The sequence below is a fragment of the Rattus norvegicus genome, chromosome 1 (genome assembly GCF_021556685.1).
Source record: "Rattus norvegicus strain SHRSP/BbbUtx chromosome 1, alternate assembly SHRSP_T2T, whole genome shotgun sequence".
Taxonomy (NCBI): Eukaryota; Metazoa; Chordata; class Mammalia; order Rodentia; family Muridae; genus Rattus; species Rattus norvegicus.
The window spans coordinates 104465189-104483392 of NC_141534.1; the positions used below are offsets into that span (position 1 = coordinate 104465189).

General features: G+C 36.1%; 1 protein-coding gene across 2 annotated transcripts in view; it reads left to right on the plus strand.

The window, feature by feature from the left end:
- Positions 1-463: 463 nt before the first annotated feature.
- The window catches only part of Vom2r37 (vomeronasal 2 receptor, 37), a 59482-nt gene continuing 41741 nt past the window's right edge, over positions 464-18204 (plus strand). The window contains exons 1-5 of one of the 2 annotated variants that reach the window (XM_087591988.1): positions 464-576; positions 9667-9958; positions 10288-11094; positions 12779-13006; positions 14356-14479. In XM_087591988.1, coding sequence (XP_087448114.1) covers positions 479-576; positions 9667-9958; positions 10288-11094; positions 12779-13006; positions 14356-14479 — 1549 coding nt within the window. In that variant the 5' untranslated portion in view covers positions 464-478. 2 annotated transcript variants of the gene reach the window in all.

Genomic DNA, 18204 nt, shown 5'->3' on the forward strand with positions numbered 1-18204 from the left:
GATCCTTTAGCTCTTTCTGTCTTCTTTTCTGAAACCATGGTGCCTCTAGCTAGAATAGAAGATCCAAAACATATTTTTCAACTTGTTTTTTTATGAGGACACACGGCCTCAGATGCAGAGCCTAAGGGAGGAAAGACTTATATAACTCTCATTGGCAATGAAGTAAGTGTCCTTGAGAACTTGTGACTAATGCCACAGCTGTACTCATTAACATTCAGAAGCACAAAATGTTCACAAACACATGAACAAAATATATAGCTATCTGTGCATCACTGGATATGTATCCATCAGTCTTATGACTGGGCAGATATATATATATATATATATACATACATATATATATACACATATATATATATTAATAGGATGTTCTGGATTTTTACCTTTGGGCTCCTGTATATTCCCAATTTTTTTGTGTGCCCTTACTGACAATGAATGCTATGTAACAAGCAAGGATTATTTTTACCATGAAGGAGATATGACAATTGGTGCATTTTTCCCTCTTCATATTTTGTACACAGGTAACAAAGTTCCTCATAAATATGTGCCAAACAATTTCCAAGATGTTCATATACAGTAAGTAGAATTATTCATTTTAAGAGTTCAGAATTTTTATGACAGTGCTTATATAGATTAAAACTTCCTTTAGTTTTTCCACAATCCTTTTACATTCTCAAATTTTTAAGTATATTTTCTGGTGTATATTTTCCTCTTTAATAGGAAAAGTGATCATTTTGATGTTTTTCATTTTATATTCCCTGTGATTATTCAATATCCATGATCCTTTCTTTGCCATGCTTGTAACACCACATAATTTGAATATTCTCAGCATTATGATTTTAGAGTATGGATGATTTAATCTAAGTATGACCTTGAACTTACGGGTTTTCTAGAAGTCTTGATGAGCTCTTGAGTGAAGAGAGGATGTAACTGAGTGAAGAGATTCCTGAGTGACTAGAATGTTGCCAGAGTGACAAGTACTGTCTATGTTACATCTAGCTAATTTCAGAAGAGGACTGTCACCATTAAAATTTGGGAATCTTTACCACTCTACACATATTGTCTATACCATTTTCATTTCATTGTTTTAGGGGTTTTTGTTTGTTTTGTTTTGTTTTTGTTTCTTTTTTGGTCTTAAACTTTTTTTCACAGAAAGATTTTAAATGCCTATTTGCTTGCCATATATGTTTCTAGTGTTTTCCTCCTTTATGTATGTGTGGTCACAAAAATACTCTATCTGCAAGGATGACCACTTAACGGTGGTTTTAGGCTTTTCTGAAATTTGCAATATTAAGAAATAGTATCAGAAAGGTCTGATTTTTTAGGAAAATAATAAAATAAATTAAGTTTTTCTCTTTATAGAGGAGATAAAGGGTGTTTATCCAATGGATTTATCGAAAATTTTAATGGATCCATGTAAAAAGATGATGAAGTAGTGCAATAGATCTTTTAGGCACCAAAACTAGATAAGATTGATGAAGGTAAGAAGTGTATGCTGAAAGGGGCCAGATATAGGTCTCTCCTGAGAGACACAACAAGAGTATGTCAAATAGAGAGGTGAATGCTAGCAGCAAACCACTGAACTGAGAACAGGACCCCTTTTGGGGGAATTAGAGGAAAAATTGAAAGAGCCAAAGGTGCTTTCAACCTCATAAGAACAACAATGCCAACCAACCAGAGCTTCCAGGGACTAAACCGCTACTGAAAGACTATACATGGTCTGACCCAGGGCTCCAACTGCATATGTAACAGAGAATAGCCTTGTTGGGGCACCAGTGGAAGGGGAAGCCCTTGTTCCTGCCAAGGTTGGACCGCAGTGCAGGGGAATGTCAGGGTGGTGGTGGTAAGAGGGGATGGGGGGAACACCCTTATGAGGGAGGGGAAGGGGATAGGGGGCTATGGACAGGAAAGAGGGAAGGAAAGGGAATAACATTTGAAATGTAAATAAAGAAATATATCCAATAAAATTAATAATAAATTGTCACAGAATATAGGTTTTTGAGAAAAGAAAATAACATCATTGATGATTGTTTTAAGTACTTCAAATCTAGGAAGTTTCTGCATACTCAGTAATGTGTGAGTTACAGGACACAGTACTTACAGTAAGAGACTGTTTACAGTATGTAGACATCATCATCACATTGGTTCACTCTGAGCATTAGGAATGTGTATTTCATTCTGAAGAAAAGAAGCAGTCAACTAGTAAAGGTATGAATCAGAAACCATTGGTATACAATTTCACAGGGCAAAAAAACATAGTTATAATTATCAATGTTTTATTTGATATATTCTTTACTTTTTCCTCAGCACATAATTTCTGGGTGTTTACAATAAAAAGTAAAGCTATGAGAAAATCAGTAGGAAGAAAATATATAGAGAAAAGGAAGAAAGAAAGAAAGAAAGAAAGAAATTAAGAAAGGAAGGATGAAAGAAAGAATACTTATGAAGGTGAACTTTGCTCAGTGTGACATTACTGTGTAACTGTTAAATCTTTGGTGGGGTGTAAAGCTAAAAATCAAAGAAAGTAGAAGAAATATGTTCAAAAGTAAAAAATCATGAGATATTTGGGGTCTTGATACATTTAGTATGAAACTAACATAGCAAAGATGGTCACAGAGCAAAAATTGTATATCTATAAACAATAATTCCTATCTTAAGGAAGAAATTCATGGTCGACACAATTGCTTAAGGATCACATGTTAAATAACTTCACAAATATGTGTTATACTCCTAGCAGCTGGAGGACACTGGATTCTGGGTGGAGTTCCTTCTATTTCATTATAATTAAGGTCTCTTCTTCCTCTCCTTTTCCTCTGTTCTCTTCTTTCAGCAGCCCAGGCACCATTGTATATGTGTATGTGGTATTTTGTACATAATGTAACAACAGGCCCATATGTGGAAAGAGTATACTGTCAGGTATAGGAGCCATAAGTAGCTGGCTTTTCCATGATGAGTAAACGGATCATATCCTATAAAAATATTCATTTTTAGAGCCAAATTTTATATATTCAAAAATAAAATCAAAGTAGTTCATTACTTGAAAAGAATATTTTCACTACAAAATATTAACAATCTTGCCTTATACAGTTCCCAGACATATTTTTCCGTATATGCTTATATTTGTATTATAATTTCTCTAGTAAAAGAATAGAAAAATGGAGCTCCTACAAGTTTTCTAGGATATTTCTCTAGTACCTAAAAGTGATCTGAAATTGCTTTGTCCGTTTTATCCTTCTGTATATTAGCAGTGAAAATAGTTCCACCATTAAATATATCTTTATCCTGTACACATTTCTCCACTCTTGCCTGTGGCCTTACAATTGAGGCCTCTATGACCAAGAATTGCAGCCTCATTGTCTTTTCTTCATACGCAGTTGGAATGGCCATTGAATATCCTTTAAATCCATTCATGGAGGTCTCTCATGTATTGGGACTATATTCATTTATTTGAGAAGTACAACTGTGGTGTGTGCTTTACTGTATTCAATGATATTTTGGATTCTATAGTTTATCTCTAACTGGCATTTGGGTTGTGTTTGCTAGCTCCCCTTTTTTCTGGACAATTAGTAAAGTAGCTATGATAAACAAAGGTAATTTCCAGCAGAGCTGGAACCACAAACAGAGGCAACCCTTCAAGCCCATCACCCTCTCTGATGTAAGAGACATTGTCATGGTTTGCTTAGGTGAGTACTTATAGCAGTCATTGTCAGCACTGTGGATGTTTTTCTACCATTTACCTCAAACTATCACTTGCAGAAATAGATATAGATAACAGAAATAGATGAAGAAAATATCTAGACTTTTGTAGTTAATTTTCTTTTAAATTAACAGATTAAAAAATCATTTAATTGTATGATGTTTCAACTTTATCTCCTCTAATTGAATAAGTAAACAATTCATGGAGTAGTCTCTAATTTGTAGTATAAGTTGTATGATGTAGTATACATTTAGAAATAATACAAGAAATTTCTCAGAATTCTGACCTTTTCTGCAGATTTGTCTGTATGTTCTGTTATGATCTTTATTCTAATAAGAATCTTATAAATAACCACTTATTAAGATTATTTTTGACTATTCATTACCTTATACTTTTATTAAACTATTATTACCAATTTCTTAACATTTTCATATTGTCTGAAACATTTGTAGACATTTTTATCTTATTCCTTGGTGTGATTAGTTTTATGTTAACTAGACACAAACTAGAATCACTGGAGAGGAGGAACACTCAATTGAGTAATTGTCTCAATAACATCAGGCTATCTATATGCAGACTTGTAGGGTATTTTCTTAATACTTCCTTGTGTGAGAGGACCCAGTCCATTGTGGGTGGGGTGCCACCTTGGCAAATGTGGCCCCGGGTTCCAAAAGAAAGGAGACTGAGCCAGCCATAGTGAGCAAAACAATAAACAGCATTACTCTGTGGCCAGTGGATCAGCACCCATGTACAGGGGTCTGCCTTACTTGATTACCTGTCCTGACTTGTTCCAATAATGAACAGCAATGATGAAGTATAAGCTAAATATTCTGCAAAGATTTGTATCAACTTGAAACATGCTAAAGTCACCTGAGAAGGGGAGGGAGAATAAGTTAAGAAAATGTCTCTATTAAATTGGCTTGTAGGAAAACTTGTAATAGTATTACTCAGCCCATTGTGGGTGAAGCCATTCTGAGGCTGGTAATCATGAATTCTCTAAGGAAGCAGTCTGAGAATTACATTATGAACAAGCCAGTTAGTAGAACCACTCTGGCCTCTGTATCATCTCCTGCCTCCACTCTTTGGCCCTGTTTGATATTCTGTCCTGATGTCTTTCAGTGATGGATTATGGTGTGTAGGTAATCACCTAACAAAGCTTTCCTCCTTACCTTGTTATTGGTCATGGTGTTTCACCACAGCAAGAGTAATCATAATAAAGTTACCAAAATAATCCTTTCCTCCTTAGTTTGCTTTTGGTCATGGTCTTTCATCCAGTAAAAAATAACTAACTAAAATACTTTGTTTCACATTAAAAAACTTAGTATGGGGTGGTTGGGCGGGATGGGAGAAAGTTTCATATGGTATTACATTGCTCTTCTTGTTTTTATTATTTTTTATTTTGAAACAGAGTTTCTCTAACTCATATAGCCCTAGTAGTCCTAAAACTTAGGCAAAGTCCTGTTTTCTTCTGCTTACTGCATGCTGTGACTGAAGAAATGCACTCCAATTCCCAGTGAAACATTTTTATTTCTCTCTCTCTCTCTCTCTCATATATATATATGTATATATATATATATATATATATATATATATATAATTTGTTTGCTTCTTTCTTCATTCTTTCCTTCCTTGAAACATACATTTTTCATTTAGCCCTGGATGTCCCAAAACTGTGTACACCATGCTGACCTCAAAATCAGACATCTACCTGCTTTTGCCTCTTGGGTACCAAACAGTGTGTACCATCAAACACAGGTTCTATGTTTTATTTTTTTAAATATCAGTGTGCTTGTTTTTTTAATTTTCCTGTTTGTTTTTTAAACAAACACACACACACACACACACACACACAAGAAAGAGAGAGACAAAGACAGAGAGACAGAGAGCATGGATCTGGATGGGTAGTAATCTGGGTAGGAAAAAGAAAAAAATGAGAAAAAATAAAAATAAATCTGGTCATTTTAAGAAAATAAAGATATTTCACATGCTTGTGAACATGTAAGGACTTTAAATATATTAACATGAACGTTTAAGCAATCTATAGAATGCATATTTTGAACTGATTGTATCAAAAAATAATAACATAACAAGCAAAATTTTGTTAAATTTTGAAAAAGGTTTGTTACCATATATGAATTATAAATGTTCATGACATACTATGCTTTCTCAAAATTTGAATCTAAAATAAAGTGATGAAATCTTGGAGACAATTCCCTACCTCCTTATCATTGCTTTATGTTGGGAAGCTTGGATCCCCTATATTGTTTGATCATTAAATATATAGTGCTGATTGCACTCAATATTGTGTTTGTAAGCTTTCCTTACGTGTATGAAATTGTCAAGATGATACCTGTCATATTTATGTAGGTATGTTTTAAATCTATTTTGTCTATTGACAAAAACTATATTCATTTTTTTCTCACAATTCTAACCAAATGCCCTCCATTAGACACATATTTTCAATTTTATTTTTGCCTTGAAAGATATTTATTAATTCTTTACTAATTTCATACAAAACATTTTGAGCATATTCACCCACACCACCCCATCTTCTCATATTTCTCTTTGACCCTTATCCTCTTACAAAAATAACTTTTTTCCAGTCAAGTGCAGTTTGTATTCTATTTTGTACTCTAGTGTGTACTATTGTCACTGGAACCTTCCTTTGAGTGTGGTTGACCTCCTAAGGGTCACAACAGTGAAGAAATAAACTATCTCTCATCTAGTAACTATCAAATCTCAATAGTATTTTGGATCAGGGTGAAATTTCATGCCTACCTCCTCCATGTTGTTATTGTATCTTATTTGAGCATACATAGTCTTGTACATGATTTCATAATCATGCTGAGTTCAAATGTGCAAGTCTTGTGGGCAGAAAATATTGTTTCCTTGATGTTATCCACAGCCTCTGGTCGTTACAATCTTCCTATTTCTTTTTGCCATGATTGCTCATCCTTGTTGGTAGAGGTGTGATATCTAACACACATTTATAGATTAGCACTGCATAGTCTATTATCTGTATCATGATGAGGCATTGGTTTATGTATTATTTCTCATTTGCTGTAAAAAAGAATCTATGAGGAGGGCTGATGGATGTACTAATTCATGGGTACAGCAATAAGTCATTAGTGGTTGATTTTGTATTTTAACATAATAAGACTATTAAGTTATCCTCATGTGTCTATGACTTACTTACAGTCTTGCACTTTTATAGTACCATGCATGTTTTCTATACTATAGAGTGAACTTATATTGAGTCAGACAAAGGTTGGTCCACATGTAGCATGTGTGCCCATCTTAGTACAAGATGGCATAACTGATAAACCCAATCATTACTGTATCCCTCACAGTTCACAACTTAGTGATAATGATGATTATTTCATTTTCTTTGGTAAGTATGAATAGCATCTCCAGCACTTTGAAATCTAGCCTGGAGAAATATAGAATCTAGGTGACTAACAGCGTGATTTCTCCAGAGTGATTCAGGTATGTAGTGTCCTCAGTCATAAAGTCTTTCCATCAAGTTCTGCAGGATCCAATCTTGTGTCTTCCTGATAGATATTCTAGATAAAGAGTAGGAAGATGTATGATATTTGACTTTCTAAATGTGATTCAGAATGGCTATTTTAATTGTATGGAAGTTCACTGAGATGTGGATATGGTGTAGTTAATTTTGGTTCCTAGTGTATTTGATTTGAGAATTCCTTTTAAATTGTTATTCTTTAACCCGTTTTAGAGTCCAGTCTTCATCCCCCTCCCAGTCTGCCCCCTGAACACTCCCCATCCAATACCTCCTCTGCCTGTCTCCAACTACCACATCACCCCTATGAGACCACCTGTCTCCCTGGGACCTCAAGTCTCACCAGGATTAGGTTCATCTTCTCTCACTGAGGCCAGACCAGGAAGTTCTCTGCTGTATATGTGACAGGGGCTTCATATCAGCTGGTATATGCTGTCTATTCAGGGGTTCAGTGTATGAGAGATCTCAGGGGTCCAGGTCAGTTGAGAATGCTTGTCTTCCCATGGACCAACCCTATCCTCAGCTTCTTCCACAATACATTTTTACTTAAAATATTTTCATAGCTTCTTTTTGTACTCCTATTTTCATCTTTGTAGTCTCTCAGGTCCTTATTTGGTTGCCATGATTTTATCCTGATAAATACAAATGCATCCTTACATATTTGTTTTAAATTATGACATACATGAAGTCTATACTTTTCTTCTGTGCTATGTTACAAGAAAAAATCAACTTGGTTTAAAGGAAACACACCTTGGACATTAAATTTATAAATTTCAGCAGCTTCACAAAAAAAGGAGTATGGAGGAAGGAGGAAGAAAGGCAGCATTCTTTGTGTCATCATGCAAATCAGATATGTGGCAGATGAGCAGCTACATGAATGGAAAAAAAAGAAGTTTTAGAAAGGAGTACTGCAGTACAAAGGATCAAAAATACAAACATTACTTGCAGCAAAACTGAAAAACACAAAAACAAAAATTAATACGTGTGTGTGTGTGTGTCTAAAATACCAGAATTCAGCAGAACAATTCTGCATCTAAAGATGTCTTGTTCCTTTTATTTTCAAGTATGTTTAGTGTAGAATTATTCTTCTTCCCTATGCGTCTTTCCAAAATACAAAACATAATGTGGCTTTTTTATAAAAGCCCTGAAAATGTCTTATTATGAAATATTTTATGTGCAACTGAAGAACAATTTGCTAAATCTAATCTTAAGGAAACTGTTTAGTGAACAAAATTCTTTTGCACTAAAATGCAGTGCTATTTCTTTGTGTATGTTTCTTTGGCATCATTAAAGGTCTAATTTTTTTCTCTTACCATATTATTATTAGACAAATCAACAGTTGCCTAGCAAGGTAAAATGCTCTAGGTGCAAGTTTGAGGAACTTAGCTCAGACCTTCCAAACAATATGAGTATACTCTTCTATTCTAATGATCATATGGAGGGTAAAATAGGGAGAGGTAACTCTCTACAAGTCATCTGGCTAGAGGGCAGGACTTATGTGTTGAAAACAAGGAAGGAACTGTGAAGTCAATTGGCAGGGAACTATTTCTTCACTGCAGTACAGAGAAAGGAGAGGCAGAAAGCCTTCATGATTTCAAGGTCAGATTTGTTTACAAAGTGTGTTCCATCCCAGCTAAGGCTACATGTTCAGAATCTCTACCAGTCAATCAATTAGTTAGTCAGTCAATCAATAATTAAACAAATGATTAAGAGGCTCCCTGTGAAATCATGTGAACAGCCTAGACTGACCCTGGTTGTCCTTCTCAGCCGCAAACTCATAGTTCATGAAACTGATGAACCTACACCTACACAAAACCTCACAGCATAAATAAGTGCTATATAAAACTGATGAACACACACAAAGGTGAAATAAATTTGGGTGAGGTTTCACAGAAATTAATCCCATTAACTGAGAGGCAGAGCCAAGAAGATCTTCATTAGTACAGGATCCACCTGTTCTATATAGTGCATGCCAGACCACCCTATTAAAAAGTCATAGAAATGACACCTGTGGCAATATATTATTTGAATTAATTTTTTGCTAACTTTTAAGGTGGATATTGTCACAGAAAAGTGGGTGACTGGATCAAGATACATTGTCCTTTCATAATTGTAGAGACTGAAAGGCCAAGTTCCAAACAAAAGTTTGGCTGTTTTTCAAAACCTAATTCCTTATTCACAGAGTTTTTTTTTAATTTTTCCACACATGAAAGATTAACAAAGCAATATAATGATAAACTAGTGTCCCAGACAGCATAATTAATGAGTATAGGACATTACTAATCTCATCTATTTAAAATGGTCATTCTCATTCCAGTTATTCATGAGAAGATATTAAAATAATGAGTTCATAGAAACATTTATATTTATATTATAAAACCACTGCACAAAAGAGCAAGGTTGTATGGTCTATGGCTTCCTCCTGTATAATTTTTTGAAATCTATGCAGGTATAAGTTTAAGAACTACCAGTTTGTTCTGGCCCTGATGTTTGCCATTGAGGAGGTAAACAGAAACCCTCATCTTCTACCCAATACAACTATTGGATATGATATCTATAATATTCCATATACTGAAAAGAATATTCTTTATAGTGCCCTTCTTTGGCATACAGGGATAATCAATCCCCTTCCTAACTGTGACTGTGGACACAAGAGAAAGTCACCTGCTGTACTCACAGGACCATCATGGTCAGCATCTGCCCATATTGGAACACTGCTACAACTCTACAAAATACCTCAGGTGAGGAATGGGATGTGAGAACTAGGAGACAATCTCCCTTGTTGACATTATAGGTATCTGAAAATGTAAAATAGGGGGACTGGAGTTAATCAACTATCAAAGAAAAGTATGAAGATACTTAATAGATCCACAATTCCATTACTTAAAATAGAATGAACGGAGAAGTGGGTGAGACAAGCTAGGTTATTGGAACTGAAGGTCTAACACCAATTCATGTTAAAAAATGTATTGAGTTTATAAGATAAGTCCATCTTCATCTTGACTCTATCCATCTGTTGATTTTGATCTGAGGTTGTGTCGCATAGCAATGTATTTTATTATCTCTTCAGCTCACTTTTGGGCCTTTTGATTCTACCTTGAATGATCAGGGGACATCTAATTCCCTCTATCAGATGGCTCCCAAAGACACATCTCTATCACTTGCCATAGTCCTTTTGATGCTTCATTTCAGCTGGTCCTGGGTTGGTCTGATGCTCCCAGATGACCACAGAGGTACTCAGTTTCTATCAGACTTGAGAGAAAATATGGAGAGCAATGGCATCTGCATAGCATTTTCGAAAATGATCCCTGGCACATGGAATGCATTCTCCAATGCATTATGGAAAAGTATGGAGAAAATTGAGGAATCATCAGCAAATGTGATAGTTATTTACGGGGACATCATTTCTGTAGAAGGATTAATTCGGCACATTGCACAACTGTTAGTTACATGGAAAGTTTGGGTCTTGAACTCTTCATGGGATGTTGATAACCATTCTGATTATTTTATGGTAGAGTCATTTCATGGGAGTCTTGTTTTTTCATACCACCATGAAGAGATGATTGAGTTCATGAATTTTATTCAAACAGTTAATCCCTACAAATACCCAGAGGATGATTATCTTCCTAAGTTTTGGTTTTTGTTTTTCAAGTGCTCGTTTTCTAAGTTTGACTGTCAACTTTTGGAGAACTGCCAACTCAATGCTTCTTTGGAATTACTACCCAGACACATTTTTGACCCAACTATGAGTGAAGAAGGCTACAATATATACAATGCTGTGTATGCTGTGGCCTATAGTCTCCATGAGCTAAGTCTTCAACAAATACAAATACAACCATATATCAATGAAAAAGGAATGGTATTCTCCCCCTGGCAGGTAATATTTCTTCCTAGGTTTTATAATATCAGCAATGTGGCAATTTTAATATTTCTTAAGGCATTATAATTTGGCATTCTATGTGCTAGACTATGTTGTCAATAACAAGGGATGTATTGTTTCTACATCTGGAGTTAAATGCTAAATTCTGAGTAAGTGTTTTTTTTAATAAATTGGCAGTAACAGGAAAAATCTTAAGCTAATATTAAATTCATATAACATGTTACCTCACATTTTTCTTCATAATATTTTCAATGTAAAAAGTTGAGATTTCTCCTCTATATTTCTCAGAGAAGAGGTTAGTGTAGATCTTTAAGGGTTAAAATGCTCCTCAGCACTTCCACGGGTTATAAAGTTAAGGACCACTTTAAAGTGTACTTCAGACTTTCAGGCCTTCTTTTTTTCAGGACAGAAGCTTCAAATATATTCCAAAAGTGAATAGGTGAGGTTAGCTTATCAAGGAGATATGAATTAGCTCAATTCATGTACATTGGTGTCTTTGTATCTTAGCTATATTTAGTTCAATGATTTATCTAGTACAGAATGAGACTTCTGAAATTTAATGCATTTCAATTCAAGCATCTTTCATTTACTCAGGATCTTTGATGGCTCCTTTAAAAATTCTTCTTGGGCTGGAGAGATGGCTCAGCGGTTAAGAGCACCCGACTGCTCTTCCAGAGGTCATGAGTTCAATTCCCAGCAACCACATGGTGGCTCACAACCATCTGTAAAGAGATCTGATGCCCTCTTCTGGTGTATCTGAAGACAGCTACAGTGTACTTATATATAATAAATAAATCTTCAAAAAAAAATAAAAATTCTTCTTATCATGTGGGCTTAAATGTATTGATGGTCAGGGGGCAACCATGAAAGTTATTTGTGTTTCTCAAGGGGAGATAATATGTCAGTGAGAAAGGAGTGACCCAGGTATGGTTTTCAGGGAAATCACAAAGCTTTGTCTAACTAGCAGTCCGGTTGGGTCTTCATTTATACAGGTTCCACAGAAGAAAGATGGCCTAATGATGTAGAGTCAGTTACCAGTTCTCCTGGCTGAGTGGAGTTTGCCAAATATTTTTTTTTTGGTTCTTTTTTCCGGAGCTGGGGACCGAACCCAGGGCCTTGCGCTTCCTAGGCAAGCGCTCTACCGCTGAGCCAGATCCCCAGCCCCGCCAAATATTTTTAAGTTTAACCTGTTCCAACTATTATGCTTGGGTTTGTTTAGGGGTAGATATGCAAGAAAATCCCTGGAGTCATGGCTTCATTTATAAATGTCTAGATTTCTGCTTATTTATACCTGTCACAATCTCCAGGACATAAGGAAGATTTAAAAATAGGGCCACATAAGAGAATTTCCTTAAAGGGCAGAAGGACTAGTAAGTTTATGACTTTCCTAAACATTCAGACATAATTTTCTCTGAAAAAAAAAACATAAAATGAATCATAATGCAGAAAGTTTCCAAGAATGCTAGAGGCAGAGACCAACACATAAAAGAGAAATGGCATGAAAATGATCCAAGCATTTGGCTTACCTTTGTTGAAATTGTGACATACAACTGTCCTAGCTTCAACGACTTTCACCATTTCGGTTGGACATGACGGTGTCAACTGAGATTTCTTTTATTTCTTTAAAAATGTTTTAGTATCTCATATGATTTTTAACCTATTTTTTTTGCATTTCTTTTAGCTTCTCCCTTTCTTAAGGACCACAATAAATAAAAGTCATGTGAAAGGACACACAGTAATGGATGGAGGAAGAAACTTAGATACAAAGTATGACATTCTTAATTTTTGGAATTTTCCAAGTGGTCTTGGATTAAAGGTGAAAGTAGGAACCTATTCTCTAAGTTCTTACAAGGATGTACAGTTCTCTTTATGTGAAGGGATGATACAGTGGCCTACAAGGTTTACAAAGGTGAGTTGTGACTTCTCTCACTTCTCTGACCTTTCATAAAACTAAAGTAATTCTCAGGATGTAATGATCATTAGACTTTTACTCAATACTAATAAATATTGAACTATCCCTAAGGATCTGCACATAAAAACAGATACCATAGACTATTTTCTCATCAATGCTTCTGCTCAATGGCTATATTTGTTTTCAAGTTTGTTAGCCCATACATGTCTTAAAAAGAATGCCTATTAGATACTGCCTCAGAACACTGATAGATTCATTTGGTCACCTAGATGAAGAAATTTCAGTTAGGTAAGGTTACATATTATTTTCCCAGCCTCTGAAAAGGCATAATATTATGACAAATGTGTGTGTGTATGTTTGTGTGTGGGGGCATGCATTCCTGTGTGTGTGTGTGTGTGTGTGTGTGTGTGTGTGTGTGTGTGTATTAATTGACTTCATGTAAATCATCAAAAAAAGTAACTAAGGCAAGTACAGGTTTTTTGGTTTTTTTTTTTTTGATTGTTTGTTTTTTTTTGTTTTTTTTTTTTTTGCTGACTTTTCAAGTACTCATTATATTGTAGAAAAAATGTTTTAAAAGCCAAACAAGGTGATGACAACATGTTCATAGATCAGAATTACAGCAAATTTAGACATGAAAGAATGTGGTTCCACACTTCTATCACCTTTTCATTCTGTTTGTGACCGTAGCCAGTGAAATACTGACCACCATTTAGAGGTGGTTCTTATCTCAGTAAGTGCCTGTATAAAACTATGCATGGAGATGCATAAGATTTGCTTCCATGATGAATCCAAGACCTATAAAGTTGTTAGTCAATGTTATCAACCACTTTCAATATAAAAGATCCCCCTAGCAGCCAGTAAGCATGAATACAAGTTAAATCTGAATGCATATCATGGCTTTCTTGAACACTACTTTAATCACCAATACTTATCAACATCTTCAGGAATTGGACCAAGGATTAAACATATGGGCTGTGTAACTGCAAATCAGATAAAATTAGCAATACCAAAACCCATTAGCAGCTAAACCCCTCAATTGTAAGGTGAAGCATTTGAAAATTAACTGGGGCTGGAGAGATGGCTCAGTGGTTAAGAGCACTAACTGCTCTTCCAGAGGTCCTGAGTTCAATTCCCCAGCAACCACATGGTGGCTCACAACCATCTGTAACAGGATCCCATGCCCTCTTCTGGTGTGTGTCTGAAGACAGCTGCAGTGTACTCATACAAATAAAATAATCTTTAAAAAAAAAGGAAAATTAACTGCTCAATTATACTCATAAATTCTCTATTTACTCAAAATTTTCAAAGAATCCCAGTCATTTGCTAATAGATTTTATTTCTATCAGATTCCTCAGTCTGTATGCAGTGAGAGTTGTAGGCCTGGACTCAGGAAAGCTGCCCAGGAAGGCAAGGCTGTCTGCTGCTTTGATTGTACTCCTTGTGCAGAAAATGAGATTTCCAATGAGACAGGTAAATACTGGCTTACAGAGAAGTTTCCAGCTTGTCTGCAGGAGTCTGCTATACCTAAGCAAATGGGAAAAGACTGGAGATAAGAAGAGAGTATCTCATATTCCCTTGTTAGAAATTTAAGCATTGCTACTAGTTTTATTTCCTTTTGAAATCACACTCTCCAGATATTGAAATCATCCTTGACTTACATTGCTGATCCACTGCACATATTTATCCCTGAATACTCACCTTGCCCGCACATTAATGGCCTTTTTCATTTCACCATGGACACAGTGTTTTTAGCACAATTTCTTTATATTTTCAAACAGTACACAGTCACATGTAGGATTCCCTTAAAACTTGGATTCCCCACAACATCATAATCATTATTTCCAGTACAGGAATTTATTGTTGTTGTTGCTGCTGTTGTTGTACACAGTAGGAAACTAAGCAGTTAGGTTTGATTTCTCCAGTAGATATATTTATTCTCATCCTATTTTCATTCCCTTTGGCTCAGTACTTCCACAAATTCTACTATATCATGGAAATCTGTGGGACTGCCTAGTCCTTTCCTCTTTTTGTAACCAGTATAACATGTATCTCTATTATAATCTATTTAACAACTAACATAAAGATATAAGCAAATAAATATAATATTTATCTTTCTAGGATTGCCTTACTCAGTTTAATCTTTTCTTTTTTTTTATTATTATTAACTTGCGTATTTCTTATAGAGATTTCGAGTGTTATTCCCTTTCCCGGTATCCGGGCAAACATCCCCCTTCCCCCTCCTCTTCCTTATGGGTGTTCCCCTCACAACCCTCCCCCCCATTGCCGCCCTCCCCCCCACAATCTAGTTCACTGGGGGTTCAGTCTTAGCAGGACCCAGGGCCTCCCCTTCCAATGGTGCTCTTACTAGGATATTCATTGCTACCTATGAGGTCAGAGTCCAGGGTCAGGCCATGTATAGTCTTTAGGTAGTGGCTTAGTCCCTGGAAGCTCTGGTTGCTTGGCATTGTTGTACATATGGGGTCTCGAGCCCCTTCAAGCTCTTCCGGTTCTTTCTCTGATTCCTTCAACGGGGGTCCTATTCTCAGTTCAGTGGTTTGCTGCTGGCATTCGCCTCTGTATTTGCTGTATTCTGGCTGTGTCTCTCAGGAGCGATCTACACCCGGCTCCTGTCGGTCTGCACTTCTTTGCTTCATCCATCTTGTCTAATTGGGTGGCTGTATATGTATGGGCCACATGTGGGGCAGGCTCTGAATGGGTGTTCCTTCAGTCTCTGTTTTAATCTTTGCCTCTCTCTTACCTGCCAAGGGTATTCTTGTTCCCCTTTTAAAGAAGGAGTGAAGCATTCACATTTTGATCATCCGTCTTGAGTTTCATTTGTTCTAGGGATCTAGGGTAATTCAAGCATATGGGCTAATAGCCACTTATCAATGAGTGCATACCATGTATGTCTTTCTGTGATTGGGTTAGCTCATTCAGGATGATATTTTCCAGTTCCAACCATTTGCCTACGAATTTCATAAACTCGTTTTTGATAGCTGAGTAATATTCCATTGTGTAGATGTACCACATGTTCTGTATCCATGTTGAAGAACATCTGGGTTCTTTCCAGTTTCTGGATATTATAAATAAGGCTGCGATGAACATAGTGGAGCACGTGTCTCTTTTATATGTTGAGGCATCTTTTGGTATATGCCCAAGAGAGGTATAGCTGGATCCTCAGGCAATTCAATGTCCAATTTTCTGAGGAACCTCCAGACTGATTTCCAGAATGGTTTTACCAGTCTGCAATCCCACCAACAATTAAGGAGTGTTCCTCTTTCTCCACATCCTCGCCAGCATCTGCTGTCACCTGAGTTTTGGTTCTTAGCCATTCTCACTGGTGTGAGGTGAAATCTCAGGGTTGTTTTGATTTGCATTTCCCTTATGACTAAAGATGTTGAACATTTCTTTAGGTGTTTCTCAGTCATTCTGCATTCCTCAGCTGTGAATTCTTTGTTTAGCTCTGAACCCCATTTTTAATAGGGTTATTTGTCTCCCTGCGGTCTAACTTCATGAGTTCTTTGTATATTTTGGATATAAGGCCTCTATCTGTTGTAGGATTGGTAAAGATCTTTTCCCAATCTGTTGGTTGCCGTTTTGTCCTAACCACAGTGTCCTTTGCCTTACAGAAGCTTTGCAGTTTTATGAGATCTCATTTGTCGATTCTTGATCTTAGAGCGTAAGCCATTGGTGTTTTGTTCAGGAAATTTTTTCCAGTGCCCATGTGTTCCAGATGCTTCCCTAGTTTTTCTTCTATTAGTTTGAGTGTGTCTCGTTTGATGTGGAGGTCTTTGATCCACTTGGACTTAAGCTTTGTACAGGGTGATAAGCATGGATCGATCTGCATTCTTCTACATGTTGACTTCCTGTTGAACCAGCACCATTTGCTGAAAATGCTATCTTTTTTCCATTGGATGGTTTTGGCTCCTTTGTCAAAAATCAAGTGACCATAGGTGTGTGGGTTCATTTCTGGGTCTTCAATTCTATTCCATTGGTCTATCTGTCTGTCTCTGTACCAATACCAGGCAGTTTTTTTATCACTATTGCTCTGTAATATTGCTTGAGTTCAGGGATAGTGATTCCCTCTGAAGTCCTTTTATTGTTGAGGATAGCTTTAGCTATCCTGGGTTTTTTGTTATTCCAGATGAATTTGCAAATTGTTCTGTCTAACTCTTTGAAGAATTGGATTGGTATTTTGATGGGGATTGCATTGAATCTGTAGATTGCTTTTGGTAAAGTGGGCATTTTTACTACATTAATCCTGCCAGTCCATGAGCATGGGAGATCTTTCCATCTTCTGAGGTCTTCTTCAATTTCTTTCCTCAGTGTCTTGAAGTTCTTATTGTACAGATCTTTTACTTGCTTGGTTAAAGTCACACCGAGGTACTTTATATTATTTGGGTCTATTATGAAGGGTTTTGTTTCCCTAATTTCTTTCTTGGATTGTTTCTCTTTTGTATTGAGGAAGGCAACTGATTTATTTGAGTTAATTTTATAACCAGCCACATTGCTGAAGTTGTTTATCAGCTTTAGTAGTTCTCTGGTGGAACTTTTGAGATCACTTAAATATACTATCATATCATCTGCAAATAGTGATATTTTGACCTCTTCTTTTCCGATCTGTATCCCCTTGATCTCCTTTTGTTGTCTGATTGCTCTGGGTAGAACTTCAAGAAATATATTGAATAAGTAGGGAGAGAGTGCGCAGCCTTGTCTAGTCCCTGATTTTAGTGGGATTGCTTCAAGTTTCTCTCCATTTAGTTTAATGTTAGCAACTGGTTTGCTGTATATGGCTTTTACTATGTTTAGGTATGGGCCTTGAATTCCTATTCTTTCCAGGACTTTTATCATGAAGGGGTGTTGAATTTTGCCAAATGCTTTCTCAGCATCTAATGAAATGATCATGTGGTTTTGTTCTTTCAGTTTGTTTATATAATGGATCACATTAATGGTTTTCCGTATATTAAACCATCCGTGCGGCCTCAACAGGTACAGAAAGATAGAAATAATCCCATGCGTGCTATCGGACCACCACGGCCTAAAACTGGTCTTCAATAACAATAAGGGAAGAATGCCCACATATACGTGGAAATTGAACAATGCTCTACTCAATGATAACCTGGTCAAGGAAGAAATAAAGAAAGAAATTAAAAATTTTTTAGAATTTAATGAAAATGAAGATACAACATACTCAA